The following is a 17347-nucleotide window of genomic DNA, read 5'->3' on the forward strand; positions in this document are numbered from 1 at the left end:
CTCGAAGTGCAAATGTGTGCTGGGGCTCATTCAATGACGTCTGGGTAGTCCTGGTGCTCCTCTAAATAATGACACTTGATTGGAGCTCAGCGCATGTTCATGGCTGGAGAGCACTCCCAAAAATGCACACTGCATGTAAATTCTGGAGCTCTGTTGCGTGGCCAAGCCTGGGAGCATTCTCTGTTGCGTGGCCTGGGAGCAAATGGGGCCATTTTCGACTCCAGAGTCTGATGGGAAGAGGCTACTTCTTGGGGTGGCATCCTTCGCCCAGGCTCCAGAACATAGCGATAGAGAGACACAGAGTAGTCACCGAGCCAGAGAAGGACAGCGTCACACACCGAGCCATTGCAGTCACTCACCGAGCCAGAGCCAAGAGCGTCACTCACCGAACCATTGTAGTCAGTCACCAAGCCTGAGCCGAGTGAGGACTCACCGAGTCCGAGCCAAGCGAGTCACCGAATCATTGCTGAGGAGCTGCCGGGTCATTACCAGGTCATCAGCCCTTGGCTTTCTCTGCGTTCTGTAGCCAATTTTCATTGCAATTAACACTTACAGATTCTCTCACATGGCACGTTAAGCTATCCTCTCACATGTTCTGTCTCTCCCATCTACTGTCTCGTCTGCTGTAGACAAATTACTAACTAAAAGAGTAATTACAGACACGCACTCCTTTACTTTTCCTCTTGTGCAACTCATCTGCATCACATTCGCACCTCCCACTCACGCAACATAGATACCCCCAGTTTTTTTCCCCCCTCCACCTAAGCGACTGGGAAGTATGGGTCTGTCGGTCGTGCCAGGTATTGAAAGAGGTCGAAAACCCCTCAAATGCCTCTCCTCTTTCTTGCTCTCTAATTTCCTTGGGTGTGTCTGATACATCCATCCATTGGGACCATACTCTATGCAGAGCGTTGGTGCTGCTGAAGCAGTCTTCTTGGTAAGTGGGCACAATCCTGGACATAACAGGTCAACACTCCGACACAGTATACTAGCATGCTGGCTGACACCTGTAATGTGTGCACAAGATAAGAATGTGTAAGTTTATTACATTGGTTTAGCTCTGCCCTTTGTCTTCTCTGTTGTAAAAAAATTGCATTTCTTTTGCCACACCTCACGAACCCTTGCTTTCCCTGCTGTACATATTGCTGAATAAAACCCTTTTGATTATTGCTGCACACTTTTCTCCATACACTAGTGCAGATAACTCCGCACACCGGCGGGTTTCGAAGCAACCACAAATTCCGAATGCCACTGCCAATCCTGGCAGGGTTACACCACTCCACGTGATACCTTACCTGTAGACGGCTTTATCAATGGGTGTCACATGCCTTCAATGTGTACTTTCGTTGAAATTACCCTATGAGGTGCAGCTCTCTGGAACTGCCAAGTATGCACTGGCTAATAAGAGCCAATTAATGGGGTGGAACTTCCTGGCTAAACTGACGTGCGAACTACACTGGACCAATGGAGGAAAAGATGGAACAAGCTGGGTACATTTATAATGAGAGCAATTTATTTATCGAGCAAGGGCATGGAAAAGTATTCATCCATCCATTGGGACCATACTCTGTGCAGAGCGTTGGTGCTGCCTAAGCAGTCTTCTTGGCTATTGGACACAATCCTGGAGGGGTCGCCACTTCGACACAGCATACCAGCAAGCTGGCACTCATTTTACCAACCTCAGAAGGATGACAGACAAAGTCAATCCCACCTGGTATGAATTCAACAGCCAAGTGGGATTTTAACTCAGGATCCCAGGATCCCAAGCCTACCACCCAAAGCATTAAGTCAACACCAGGTGCATAGATGCAAATATGATGCAGAAGCGTGAAGGAGTGCATGTGAGTCCATAGGTAAACCCGGCGATGATTCGGTGACTGTTCACTCGGCTCCATCTCGGTGACTCCTCGCTCGGCTCGGGCTCAGTGACTGACTCTCTCCTTTGGCTCAGTTACTGACTTGATGACCTCTGCAATTATTTTATAGAGCCTGGGCAAAGGAGCCAAAAAGTGGATCAAAATGCCCTGGAGGCATATTCGAGCGTTCGGTGTGCAGACGCCACCCCGAGAAGCAGCCCTGCCCCGCCAGACTCCGGAGCTGAAATGGCCTCATTTGTTCCCAAACTCGGCCATGCAACAGAGCCCCAGGATTTACATGGGGCACGGCTTTCTGGGAGCGCTTTCCAGCCATGAATGTGTGCTGGGCTCCAACCGAGTGTCGTTATTTCACGGAGCGCCAGGGCTAACCAGAGGACTTTGGACGGGTCCCAATGCATATTTGCACTTCGAGCTACACTCCATTATGTTCTGACTCATAATGTCCTTCAGCATCCTAAAGGACTGTGGCGAGCGTCCGGGGAACTGACGGTGGTTGCAGCACTTCATCGCTTTTGTAGTGAGGTTGGGGAAGCGCTATGGAGTTCATGGTAAGGACTTTAAAGCTTTGGGAGTGGTTGAAGTGGTTGTGGTGAAGAGGCTGAAGCATTTGTAGTGAGGGGGCATTTTTGGTGAGGAAGTCAAGCGTAGGTTACAGTGAGAATTTTTAAGAGGCGTTGTGATGATTTGTGCAAAGGTTGTAGCGTCTTGGTGAGTATGGTGAGGGTCTGAGGTGAAATGTCCATTGGTGAATGGCACGCAGTTTGAATGGGAAATGGCGAACGTATGCTAACAAGGCTCTCTATTGTTCAGCCTGTGGTGTGCATGCATGCGTCAAGGAGAGTTTGTGGGTGAAATAAAGTGAAATAGGTGAAGGAATAGCAAATGGAATTAAAGACCTAACTAAAAGCCTTACGCAACAAATCTTGTCCTATATACCAAAGAGACATAATGGAAGGGCTAACTGAACGAATACTAATGAAATAACTGTCTCAGGACTGCTATATGTTGGGTGCCATTGACTTGGGGGAGTGCTGGCTTCGCAGAACTACAACAATACGTTCGTTATTATAATTACCTCCACCACCGAAAGTGGATGGAGGTTATGTGTTCACACCTGTCTGTCTGTCTGTTTGTTTGTTTGTTTGTGATCTGGATATCTCAACAAGAGCAAGCTGATGAAATTTTAGTTGAGGACTGAATTCAGATCTGGCCTCTCACTGGGATACAAAACGTAAACTTATCAGCTTGGCAGAGGTATGTGCTCCACCGAGTACCCTTCTGGTTGCCATACGATACCACCATTATTATTATTATCCCCCATTGGACCTTGTCCGAAATGGGGGTTTATGGATTTGGTCTCGATTTTTGTGTCCGTGCGTGTGTGTATGCTTGCGTCTGTCTGCAACCATATATCGGACGTGTATGGGCCGATTTTATGCATATTTGGCAAAAAGACAACTCATGACGGTGCACATATGCACATCATTTTAAAAATTGATCAGATCCAAGATGGCCGATTGGCAGCCATTAAAAAAAACAAAAACCCGGTGTCGAACACGTCCTCAACCATTTCTTGGGCATGCATTTACCAATCTTGTTCAAACTTGGCAGACAGATAATGAATGGTGGCTTACATATTCACTTCATTTGTTTTCGAGATCAGATTCAAGATGACCAAATGGCGGCCATTTTGTTACTTCAATGTGTCTCCAACCATTTCTCCGACATGCATGGTACGATTTTGTTCAAACATGGCACAAGCACAACACATGATGGCATACACATGCACCTCACTTTATTTTGTGATCTGATCAAAGATGGCCGACTAGTAGACTGGCAGCCATTTTAGTTGTACATAAATATGGGCTAGCTCTTTAACTCAAGACAGCAAAGTTATTAAAACAACGGCAATGACATGTTATGTTTTCTTTACTTGTTATTCATTATTTGCATCAATGATTTGGATAGTGGGGTGAACAGTAGGCTTTCCAAATTTGCAGATGACACAAAGATTGGAGGTAAAGTGGATAGTGGAGGGAGTGGTGATCAGATTCAGGAAAGTATTGATACTTGCATAGATTTGGCAAAAGATTGGCAGATGGAGTTTAACCTGAACAAGTGTAACTTGTTGGGGATGGGAAAGAACAATGAAAATAGAGATTACAGGATGTAAGGGGTAATTTTGGAACGTGTCACACAGGAGAAGGATCTGGGGGTGGTAGTAGATACGGGAGGTAAACTGGTAGCACAGTGCCAGGGAGCCATAGGTAAAGCAAATAGGGTTTCAGGTAGTATTCAGAGGGGGATTATTTATAAATCAAAAGAGGAGGTGTTAACATTGTACAGGAATTCAGTGAGGACCACATCGAGAATATTGTGTGCAGTTTTGGTCACCACAACTCAGGAAGGACATAGATGTCATAGAGAGGGTTCAGCGCAGGGATACAAGATTGATTCCGGGCCTAGCTAGACTTGGCTATGAGGAGCGGCTGAAAGAGACGGGGCTTTATACACTAGAAAGGAGGAGGTTATGAGGAGATATGATAGAAATGTTTAAGATAATGAAGGGTAGAGATAAAATAAGTGAAGATGAATTATTCAACAGAGTAGATAGACAGTGATAGGACCAGGGGCTATAGCCTGAGAGTAAAGAAGAGGAGATTTAAGATGGTAGTAAGGCAGGGGACTTTTACTCAGAGAGTAGTTAATGCATGGAATGGTCTCCCTGGAAAGGTAGTGGCAGCAGAAACAGTAGATTTATGTTTAAATTAGAATTAGATAGGTACCTGGAAGTATCTCTCCCCCGTTGTCTCCACATTTTCACCAGAAACATCATCTGGACTTCAAGTATTTGAACCTACCACTCCAGACAAAATTGAGTCACTCATCCACAATACTCCAGCAAAATCATGTGAGCCTCATCCCATTCTGACAAAGCTTTTCAAAGAATGTGCTTTTGTCATTTCTGCATATATTGCTGAAATCATCAACTTAAGTTTTTAGAGTGGAGAAGTTCCAAGAGCACGAAAGTTGGCCCATATATACCCTCTGCTCAAGAAGCCATCGCTTGATCCCGAATCTCTCCAGAACTATCGCCCATTTTCTAACCTTCCTCACCTGTCTGAAGTTCTTGACCGTGTTGCCTTCTCGAGATTGTCTGCATGCCTTCAGGAAAACGACTTATTTGACAATCGGCAGTCTGCCTATCGTACAAACCACAGTGTAAAAACCCTACTTGTCAACTTATCTAATGATATTTTGAATGAGTTGGATGTTGGAAGGATCACAGCTGTGGTGTTATTCGACCTTTCGGCAGCATTTGACACTGTTGATCATGGTATACTTGTAAATGTATTATCGTGTCGACCCGGTTCGGTAATATCCCAATCCTGACCCAGTTGTTGTGTTCAGTCAGGTTAACACCGACCTGGACGGATAGCTGAACAAAATTGAATGGGATTCAATTTTGGTGAAGATCCGGATCCAGATCTGAGATTTTTTTTTTATTTCAAAGTGATTCCTCACCATTGAGCGATGGGGTCAAAAATGATATAACAAGACATTTCAAAAAGTTGTGGACGAGTTATGACGACACTTGGTGGATGAGTTGGGTAGGTGACAAGACCAAGCGGATTAGATTTTGGTTCAGATCCAGCCTATCGGTGGGATACAGAACGTGAACTGTTTAGCCCGGTGGAGGGATGCGCTCCACCGAGTGCCGTTCCAGCTCTAAAAGTGGTTCTAGCAGATTGAAAGTGTGGTTTTTCCATTTTGTACATGTGGTTATACCACAGCTGTCGACCAAACTTTTAAAATGAAGGATTAAATCGGTGGCATAACCATGCTATTGTTTATAAAAGAACAAGGTTTATCATGTAAAATAAGCGGTTTTGTTTCGTACAACAGTCTGCTTCTTCTTTCAAATGCGGCATCCCCTGTAGGTTAGAAAAATAATTTAGAATTTGTTCTGGGTGCGGGAGATAGCTCGCCGACTCTTCTTGAAAGACACCTCGTCATGTTTAACATCCACGAACTAATGCAGACAGACGGCTCGCCCAGTTTGTCGATTCGAAGGACGGCACACACATTGATGAATCACCCTGCCTACCTGTGAAACATTGGGATGACAGTTTATAGTTGGTTCAGGATTCAAACCCAGGCTAGACAGCTTCGAGACGAGTGTGCGTACCTCTTGGCCATCCTGCCAGCCCTGTACACATTAAATACATGCATTTCTGTATTATTACTGTGGTACTTGCACTACATTGAGATCAGAAAAAAACCACTTGTATGCTCGTTTAAAAATCCATCATATTGTTGCGAATTCGTGCCTGCCGGCGTGCGAACGGCCACGTCGCCCATCGGACGGACAATTCTGCCGTGACCCTCTCGGACCAACGCCGGGAGCTAGTCACGGGTGGGCCTTTCGACCATACCACAATCGTGCCAATCGGCCACCCGTGTAGGATAGGGTTGTTCGCCAAACTCGAACCTACCTAAGTACCCACGCGAATGGTAAACCGGGCGATCGTACCTCACCACAGGTCGACTCCGGACACGAGCCGCTTGGGCAGCCCGTTCCGTACTATCGGGATAACCGAGCGGTGTTATCGTCGACCTGGACGGTTCAGATTAATTACCGGGATGTTGCACCCACTACGAACCCCTTACGTGAAGCAGGATGGAGAGTCAATTAAAAAGGAAGGAGACGAAGCGAAACGGGCACAGTTCAACATGCAAGCACTTTATTACGCGGCACACGGAAAGCACGTATATACAGCCACACAGAATCAAAATGCACATAAAGCAAATGTAATACAACCGACTAACGCGTACACACGGCAACACTTATACAGTTTTACTTTACAGACGGCGCCAACACACATTTACACAAAAGCAAAAGAAAGAAGCCACCCTCACAGACAAGGAGGCAGACAGGCCCATAGGCCAAATGTGCGCGGGACCTAGAGGAGCGGCTAGGTCCGCGAGACCGGGGAGGTCTTACCCGCGTCCTCGTGACGCGTTGGCGGGCAAGCCGCAAATGTGGCCGTGCCGCTGTGGCCCGACTCCGTGCCCCTTGGCGGGTTTCGTTGGCACCACGTTTGGGGTGGGGTGGGAACGGGGCCCCCTTTTGCACTATCTCAGCGCGGGGGAAAGGGGGAATTGTTGATGCCCTGTGGGAGGGGAGTGGCTGGCTGGCTTGGGTCCCGCGACGAGACGAGCGATCCCCCACACCGCAACCTCGTCGCCGACTGCCGTCCTTCTTGTCTTGGACCTGAGCTCCCTTGCTTGCAGTTCCACCGTGCGCACTCGACTCAACTCCGCCAACGCAACGCTCCTTGTCCCCAAGAGCAACCTCTCGACGACACTCCAAGCAACTCCAAAACCCAACTCTCTCGCATTCGCCTTGCGCTCGCCTTTTTATAGGCGGCAGCAGCAGCCAATATGCAAATTTTATGATCAGAACGCGATTGGAGGCGGGGCCACGCCGCCCCCCTGGTCAGCCATTGGTTGGGCAAAAATGGGCGTGAACCTCTCCTGATCCTAAAATTTGCATATACGGACTTCACATATACACGCTTGGCGGCGGGGCCAAGCCGCCCCACGCTCGCCAATTGGACGGAGGAGAAGTGGGCGTGAAGCGTTTCTGATCCGAATTTTCCCCTCGGAAAGGCCGCCAATCGCGCTCGCGGTTTGGTGCGTTCGGCACCAATCGCCGAACGGGCCTGAGACAGCCCGACGTTCAGTGTTCACAGGTGGTGCGGGAATGGCCGTAGAAGCGATGATGTGGTATGAATTCGTGAAGGTAAAGGCAAAGGTGGTGGAGGGTCTTCTGTGGTGAGGGTTGGCGTTGTGGTTGTTTTCTGTGGGTTGGAGCGTGGTTGTAGTTGGTGACGATGGCTGGTGTGGTGGATTCAGGTGGTTGTTGTGTGATGGCGGTTGAGACGTGGTTGGTTCAAAATAACGACAGAAAAGAAAAAATGGCTAACTGAAAGCGTCGCAGCCCGGATGAATCGCATAAATTCCCTCTATACAACGGGTTTGGGCTAACGACACATGTACCTATGAAGATATCTCACCTGAGGGCCCTTTATGGTGTAATGCAAATTTCCACAGCCGTAACACTATAAAGGTCAATAATGTGAAGTGTGGACGATTGAAACCAAAACGGCAAGATGACGTGTGCTCAACGCAATGACGTCACAACCGATCCGATGAAAATGTTTATCCATTGATGAGCACGTTGGGTCTCTCATATCTCAAACATGACAAAACTGTAGGGTAGCTTATTAAATGTAAACATATTTTGGCCCAATTGGGGGGAAATCCCTTTGGATCTCTCAATCGACTTTCACCACAATTATATAGAAGATCAAGGAGGGAAAACAAACCAAAAATTCGTTTCAAAAGTTTTTTTTTTTTATTGGGTTATGAAACATTATTTTGCATTTCACACGAGATACCCAAAACTGCTTTTGGATGAATTTGTGATAAATAAACAATGAAAGTTTTTGTTTTTGAAAGACCTATTTGAACTTTGGTCCAGGAATGTTTCTGGAACAAGACTAAAGTGACCTTGAAGTCATGGCATTATCCAGTTCCTTACTGAATGGCATTGAGCATCCCATGCAGGAAGGGTCACAGTGCACTTCATTTTCATCTTCGCCTCGCTCGTCATATCAACTGATCAAGAGTCCCAACTGAAGCCGAGGTCAAGCTGTGGACCTCAAAACATGGACCACGGTCTGTTAATCGAAAATGAATACTAGGACGTCATTATCCATGAAGCCAACCCTTGACGTCTCATCTTATGGAAAGTGATAACGTATAGAACACTTATCAACACAACGTTCTTGGTGCCGGGTTTGAGCCTCTCAAAACTGATCAGCACAACATATGTCGTCTGTAAGGGAATGAATGAGGAGTGGCTCAAAATGGCTTTCATCTCCTACTTTCTCCAAGGTAAAGAAAGAACGCCCGCAGCCCCGCACCGACTTACAAAATGGATCAACTGATTGACCTCTATAGTTCTCTTATTTGTTTTTGAAGTCACCAGCTGCATGCACACAAACAATATGGAATACATGCACGCACAAACATTGTAGAATACACAGAATACACGCACGCACAAACATCATAGAATACACGCACGCACAAACACTGTGGAATTCACACACGCACAAACACTGTATAATACACGCACGCACAAACACCGTATAATACACGCACGCACAAACACTGTATAATACACGCATGCACAAACACCGTATAATACACACACGCACAAACACCGTATAATACACGCACGCACAAACACCGTATAATACACGCACGCACAAACACCGTATAATACACGCACGCACAAACACCGTATAATACACGCACGCACAAACACCGTATAATACACGCATGCACAAACACCGTATAATACACACACACACAAACACCGTGGCATACTCGCATGCACAAACACCGTGGCATACACGCACGCACAAACACTGTGGCATACACGCATGCACAAACACCGTGGCATACTCACACGGACAAACACTGTGGAATACGTGCACGCACAAACACTGTAGAATACGTGCACGTACAAACACTGTAGAATACGTGCACGCACAAACACTGTAGAATACGTGCACGCACAAACACTGTAGAATACGTGCACGCACAAACACTGTAGAATACGTGCACGCACAAACACTGTAGAATACGTGCACGCACAAACACTGTAGAATACGTGCACGCACAAACACTGTGGAATACGTGCACGCACAAACACTGTGGAATACGTGCACGCACAAACACTGTGGAATACGTGTACGCACAAACACTGTAGAATACGTGCACGCACAAACACTATGGAATACACACACGTACGAATATCATGGCATAAGCAGACACACAAATACTGTGGAATACAAGCACGCACAAACTCTGTATAAAACACGCATGCACAAACACCAAATAATACACATATGCACAAACATCGTGGTGTACGCAGACACATAAACACCGTGGCATACGCAGACACACAAACACTGTGGACTAGATGCATGTACAAACTCTGTATAAAACACACATACACAAACATTGAATAATACAAACACGCAGTACAAACACCGTGGTATACGCAGACACATAAACACCGTGGCATACGCAGACACACAAACACCGTGGCATATGAAGACACACAAACTCTGTATAAAACGCGCATGCACAAACACCGAATAATACACACATGCAGTACAAACACCGTGGTATATGCAGACACATAAACACTGTGGCATACGAAGACACACAAACACTGTGGACTAGACGCATGTACAAACTCTGCATAAAACACGCATGCACAAACACCGAATAATACACACATGCAGTACAAACACCGTGGTATATGCAGACACATAAACACCGTGGCATACGCAAACGCACAAACACTATGGAATAGAAGCATGCACAAACATCGTATAACACACACACACACACACACACACACACATACACACACACACACACACACACACACACACATACACACACATACACACATACACACACACACACACACACACACACACACACACACACACATACACACACACACACACACACACACACACACACACACACACACACACATACACACACCGTGGCATAACGCAGACACACAAACACTGTGGAATTCTTCATTGAGACAATCAGCATCTCCAGAAACAGAAAGCAACGTGTCCTGGTCGGACACAAACTACCACTACCACCAATGATACCACTATTAAGTTAACAGTGATGAGTATCCCGACCTTCTGGTGGGATCCGCCGAGGTGGCGGTATTTGCTCCAAGTCTTGAACAAACTGGTTGGCCAGGCCTGACATTCGACTGAAGTTGGTCAAGGCAGGGGTTTGTAATTTGTTCAGGGTGCCGGTGATAACTCGCCTACTCTTCAGTAAAGACACCGTAGGACCTTTAACGTCCACAGGCTGATGTTCGTGGATGGAACACCCGGCTTAATGGCCATCCGAGGGACGGCACATTTTGTGATATAACGCCCTGCCTACGAAGCACCCACGATGTGACAGTATAAAGTTAGGTCGGGAATCGAACACAGGTGAGAGCTTGCAAGTCAATGCGCTACCTGTGCACCATCATGTCGTACTGTAGATATCTAACCTGATAGAAGTAAAAAAAAACACATAAAGACAGCATTGCCTTCACCTTTTTTGAATTCCCTTCCCTTTAAGGTCTCATGACACCTGTTTTTATTATTAAAATAATTTGCAGAGGCAAGCAAGTAATCCGTAACACGGGACTTTCAGAATGGGGTAATCCGCCCCACAATGCTCGGCGCGCACGAGCAGAAACCCCGAGAAATCGTGATCTTTGAGGTATGTGAACTGCTCTCGTGCGCGAAATGATTGTTCACTAAAATGGCTCACAAAGCTAAAACAAACCGAAAAATACTTGGAAAGGTGCGTGAGAGAAAGCTGGGGTGTTGGGGGTTTGGGGGGGGCCGGGAGGGGGGGTGGTGTGCTTCCGCACAACAAAAGAGTTGGAGGGAGACGCCACGTAGCGGGTCATGTCTGGGGCTTGTGATTGGACAGGGTTTGTTTAAAATAAACTTTTAAAATGATGATATTTACCGCTGATCATGTTGGGGGTGCAAGGGAGGTGGGGGGGGGGGTGTTAAACCACTTTGAAATTGCCACTCTTTTGTCTAAATGCAGAAAATATAAAAGATGATTTGAATTTCAGATGTCGCGTTGGCAACGGCAGGTTTAAAGTGCTCGGCTAGCAGAAGTGAGTTGCTCAAATGCACAAACAGCACTTGTGTGAAAGGCCTCATCAGCTCTCTTACGTCGTTTCGAAAATCTCACTTCACTTGGAACGTGGAGATGGAATGAGGCCAAAGATGTGTGAACGAGTCATGGGTTGACGAATGAGAGGATGGCGTAGAAATGCATCGAAGGGCAACAAGTATAAAGGCACAGATATAAAAGGAGGAGCAATCCCACATTAAATGAAAAGGGTGGAGGATGGAAAAATCATTGACGTTGGAGAATTTGGGGTCCAGCCACAATTATGAGGTCTTCTCCCGGCTCCACTTGATGATGGTTTCGGGAGAGCGGTAGAGAAAGATGAGTTTTGCAAACAGCTCTTCCTCCAGCTCCAATTCACCGGTCTCACGGACCAGGAAAATGTCTGTACATAGCTTAAGGATGCGGTCGACGTTGGGTAGCTCCTCGAACATGATCGAATGAGAGATCCCGCTGAAGAATTCCCGCACAAACTTGCCAATAACCAGGACGACAGACACGTATAGACCGGTGATGCTACGGTAATGGAGGTTGGAGAGAAGTTTTAATGTGGAGTTCATTCAGGGAGTATTATGAAGGTGTTATGGTGGTGGAGTGGGGGGACTTTGGTGGATTACACAGGTAGAGTTGGACAGAAGTGCTGCACCATGACCAGTGATGGTTTTACAGTTACAGTACAGGGTTAGATGTTTTAAAATTTATTTACAACAAAACGTTATATATTTAAGGCTTACCCATAGTTGCTTAAGAAGTCGAGGCCCTCTGGAGCAACTTTATCGTTGAAAACGATGATTGAAAGGTCCTTCTTGGAATTGTGGGTAATTTCTGGTGATGAAAACAAGCTCAACATCAATCACAGATGCCATTCCTCCCTGGTGCTAAAATTAATACAGTTTACACTTCCCAAGTCTGAATTTGCGATTCTGTAAAAATAATGAATGCAAAAAAATAAATAAATAAATAAATGCAAAGTCAAACTCGAAGAAGAGCGAAAACACAGTGCAGATCAAGGCACAACAGCAGAAAGAGAAGGGAGGACACCAGCAACAGGGTTGAAGGATAACATGGAGGGAGACTTGGACAAATAAAGGGCGTGGGGAGGACGTGTGGACAAGATGGATAGATCTGTAGGCTCTCAGGAAGGAAAAATTGGGAATTTGAAAACAGTTGGCCTCTGGGAGGGAGGAGGTGGTGGTGAGGTGGGGTGGGTGGGTGGTTAACGGGGGTAGAAAAAGAACATGGTTTTGGAATGGGGACAATCTGAGATGGTGGTGACCTGCTGTCTTGATGACCCTGGCGGGAAGAATGTAATTTAAGAGGATGTGGAAGTTGGTTCCACAGGCGAGAAAACGAGAGAACCAAATGAGTGGAGGTGAGCAGTGATCCTGGATTGAAGGTAGTTTCACCAGAAGGGGATTGATGGTGGGCCATGTGTGCCCTGCAGAAACCTGGAGGGACAGCACAGAAAGAGCAGAGGGTGCAAGACCAGAAAGGAGGCGGTAGAAGACAGAGAGATCACCAACCTGTCTGTGATGGCGAAGTGATAGGTCCATAGACTCAGCTTCATCATGGGAGATTCCAATAATAATGAAGGCGTTTGTTTCCACGGCATCAAATTGAGCAAGATGTGAGGCAGGGGAACCAGCTCAGAGGGGAGAGCAGTACTCCATAGAGCTGTGGATGAAGGCCTTGTAGGTGGATAAGGTTTCAGGTGTGCTTGAGGATCGTTAAGAAAGTAGATGGAAGGGTTTGCTATATGGTTCTTTTGGAGACAGAGACAGAGACAGAGACAGAGACAGAGAGATTTCTCAGGATTAAAAGACATATTCCAATTGTTTTACCAGTTTGTAATTTTGTTAAGGTCTGAAGAGAAGGAATAGGCTGCCATCTACCTATCTGAAGAATGAGGGATATCACGGCAGGGGGTGAAGTCATCAGCAAATGCCTGTGACCTACACGTCGAAGCTAACCTCAAACACTACGACTACTCTAACTACTACTTTAACAGCCCCAATTATTCCCGCCTTCTTGTGAGAACGATCAAAGAAATTCTTGGCCCAAATCTTTCTCGGACTGGTATACCAGGCCAGACGTTCGACGACCTGATTTGGACATGAATTTGTAATTTGTTCAGGGAGCGGTGATAGCTCGCCGATTCTTCACGAAGGACACCGTGGCATCTTTAACATCCACCGGCTAATGCCAGCCAACAGGATACCCGGTTTAACGTCCATCCGAGGCTCGGCACACACATTGATGAATGAGCCTGCCCGTGAAACACTGGGATGACGATTTACAGTGTAGCTGAGTAGGGATTCAACCCCTGGATAAAAGGTGGTTGCATGTCCCTCTCAGCTATCCTGCCAGCCCGAAGCCAGCCCTCATATTGCTTGTTATCTCATGACCCTCTCCACTCACGTGGGCTTATCAAATTGGCTGGGTGCACTGAGTGAAGTGGAACGTGCCAGCCTTCTCTTACTGGTGTAACACTTTTAGGCCACATGGACAGGTCGATGCGATGGACATGCCGCCTCCAGGTGGATTTCTGAACTTTCAATTATTAAAATGAGATATTTATGCTTTTATAGTTGTGTGATCACTGATGAAGGTATTTCTCATTTCAGCAAAAGGAGGTTGAAGGGAAGACGTTTTGAAATAGAAAGAAAGAAAGATGAAGAGTTCAGAACGGATTCAAAATAAACTCGTGCATGTCATGACCTATCCAACTTACCTTGCACACTCCACCATTCAGGAGAGTTCGTTTGGTTTGCTCTGTTCAGCTGGAAGCTAAGGTTGATATAATGTTTCTCTGGGTCATCTGAATGAGGAAGGAAGGGGAGGGGTGGGATTTATGGTCATTGGAAGGTCGGGCAGCCGAAGCCTAAGCATCAGGGCTGAAGAAACGGTTCTTATTATCGATTATAACTATGATTTTAATGATTACAAAGAGCTTTTTACCTTTGGGATTGAACTCTTCGGCGGGAGTAGCTTGTAAATCAGACATGGCATGGAGGTACCGGGGAAAAGCTCGATCCAGACTCCTGTTGTTAAGGAGGCAGAGGATGTAGTCGAGAGGTGAGAATTATGAAGTGAGAGGTGAGCATTCTGGCCACATTCTGCATCCGCTTACTTTAACGAGCAAAAGCATGGTCATTGAAGTGAGTTGATACGAGGAAAAACTGTGATCACAAGTTAAATGGTATGCCGTTCCTGTCTCCGAAGCATTAGTAACTCACATTGGTTCTGAGTTGGGATCTGTCAGAAGACGTGCAAGCTGATGTTGGACGGAGGAATCCGCATTGAGAATTTTAAGACTTCCTCCACTGGCAAATTCCTGAAGCTTATCATTAAAATTGGAGTAGTTCCTTGGATACAGGGTGCAAGGTAGGAAAGGACAATGTGTACGGAAACATGTTAATTGGTTATTGATGAGTTACCGAAGCATCAACCTTCATTTCATGTGAACGTGTTACTCCCTTTTGGGTGGAAACTCCTGCTGGCAATTTCATGCAGTTGGTCGATTTTGATCCTGAATATGTGAATAACTTGGACACACAAGCAGATTTATTTAATTACCCATTGGGAAAAACGGCTTCAAACCAATTAGCGGGAGAGAGGGGGTGGGGAGGGAGGGTTGAGGGTCTATAGCTGGGTCGAGATTCAACTAGACAGTTCCAAGGTGAGTGAGCTGCCTTTAGGCTATCTTACCAGCCAGTTTCTCCACGCTCTCGTGTACTCATGGTGGTACCTTATACGTCACGCTCCAGACCTTTGGTCTTCTTGACCTCATCCATGTTAATTGCATCAATCACTGCAGAAAATTTACTTGCACTATCTCCTCCATATATACAGTGGCATGCAAAAGTATTCACCCCTTCCCAATAATGCCAAAGTCCAACCAGCGAGAACCAAGGATTCTCAGAGGAGACCTGGTACCAAAGGAATTAAGTCTCCGTCTCAGATCCCTGGTCAGAGTCCAAGTCTCACATCTGAAGAGCAAGACTGGAAGCACCAAGGGCCTGAAGACTCAGACTTTCCTCCTCCTGCAAAGTGGCATGCAGAAGTATTCACCCTCTCACTGCAAAAGTATTCACAGTGCCACACCCCATGATCCAGTGAATCCATGACTCCCCAGGCCCGACTCAGACGTATATTGACCTCTGGCTCACAGCCAGAAGACACATGAATATCACTGCCAAGGTAAGTGAATCTCTCTGTGACCTCAACATTCTCACCACAAACAGGAAGACAAGATAGCAGCATCCAAGATGTCATTGAAAGCCTGCATCTTTGTTTTGACCCAGGAAACCCATAATCCCAGCGGCACCGACTCCTCATTCAGCACCTCGAGGGCCCCCAAAAGGATATCCAGAGTCTTCGCAAAGATGACTGCATCATCTGTGAAATCAAGGTCAGAGATCTTGACATTTCCAAATGATTTCTTGATTTCTCAAGAAATCTTGATTTCTCCGACATACTCCCAAAAATCCAATCCGTGCAATCGCTGAAAAGTGTGGGGGCCAGTTTGCACCCCTGAGGAACTCCAGTAACAACTAATTGTTGAAACAAATAAGTTGGAGATGCTATCACCACATCTCACAGCACTCTTAGTTCCAGAGTATAGTTCAGACATCAGATTGATCAGTTTTGGTGGCACCCCACGAAGACCAAGAATCCTCCAGAGGGCATCCTGATTCACTGAATCGAACACTTTGCAGAGAGATCAATGTATGCTGCAAGGAGCCCCTGCCGAAACTCTCATCTGCGTTCGGTGAGGACTCTTGTTCGGTGAGAGCATGGATACGGCCAATCAATGACCTCTTTGGTGTAAAGCCTAACTGCTCTGGGTGCTGGTCCTCTCAAGCAGATGGTGGCGAACCCCATCAAGAATTATCTGAGCAAAGACCTTGCCCAGCTCTGAGAGCAGTGTCACCCCTCGGGAGTTGCTGCAGTCGTGGCGATCACCCTTCCCTTTCCAGAGAGGGACAACAAAGCCCCTCTTCCAGTCAGTTGGGCATTTCCACCAGCATTGAGAAGTTCAGAATGGATGCGACAGATCCCAGGAGCTTTACCCCATTTCAACTGGTTCACCGCAGCCCGCGTTTCCACAAATGAAGCTGGACCACAGTTGATTGGAGGGTCAGCAATAGGATAGTAACACCCCTGACATCCAACTCAACAGCTGGTGGATCAGCCTGGAACAGCCGCTCAAAGTAACTGGGTCTGAAGAGCCCAGCGGGTCTTCACTTCGGACTCCTCTGTCAAGAGCCCACCACCCTCCGCTCTAACTCTAGTACGCCGAGGGACGGGCTTGGAGGAACGCACTGCGCGAATTCCCCTGGAAGCAGGACGAGAATCACTTGACCACAGGTGATGCTCTACCCGCTCACAGAGTCCTTGCACATAGGCCTCCTTTTCCACCCTCTGCACACGTACAGTTTTACGCCTCAACTCCATGAACAGCTCAGCTCTGCCAACAAGCCTGGCCCTGTGACTCTGGCCAATGATATTTCGTGTCCCTTGAGAGACAAAAATTCTTCTTCACCCTACGGTGAGTTCCAAGACATCCACCTGCAACATCAAGGATGGGTGGTCTTGAAAGCACGCCATAACTCTTCAGGATTCCTCAAACCACCCTGATCCCCCAAATC

The 17347-nt window shown here is 46.7% G+C and overlaps 1 protein-coding gene across 3 annotated transcripts in view; it reads right to left on the reverse strand.

The window, feature by feature from the left end:
• Window positions 1-6592: 6592 nt before the first annotated feature.
• Window positions 6593-17347, reverse strand: part of LOC147012446 (piezo-type mechanosensitive ion channel component 2-like) — a 182048-nt gene continuing 171293 nt past the window's right edge. For all 3 annotated transcript variants that reach the window (XM_085856680.1, XM_085856681.1, XM_085856679.1), the window contains 5 exons: window positions 14933-15061; window positions 14655-14737; window positions 14428-14514; window positions 12431-12521; window positions 6593-12212 (listed from right to left, as the gene is read on the reverse strand). In XM_085856680.1, the coding sequence (XP_085712806.1) occupies window positions 11960-12212; window positions 12431-12521; window positions 14428-14514; window positions 14655-14737; window positions 14933-15061 (643 nt within the window). In that variant the 3' untranslated portion in view covers window positions 6593-11959. The remainder of the gene's footprint in view (window positions 12213-12430; window positions 12522-14427; window positions 14515-14654; window positions 14738-14932; window positions 15062-17347) is intronic.

The sequence above is a fragment of the Eptatretus burgeri genome, chromosome 15 (assembly GCF_056783735.1).
Source record: "Eptatretus burgeri isolate ZD-2024b chromosome 15, Ebu_testis_v1, whole genome shotgun sequence".
Classification (NCBI taxonomy): domain Eukaryota; kingdom Metazoa; phylum Chordata; class Myxini; order Myxiniformes; family Myxinidae; genus Eptatretus; species Eptatretus burgeri.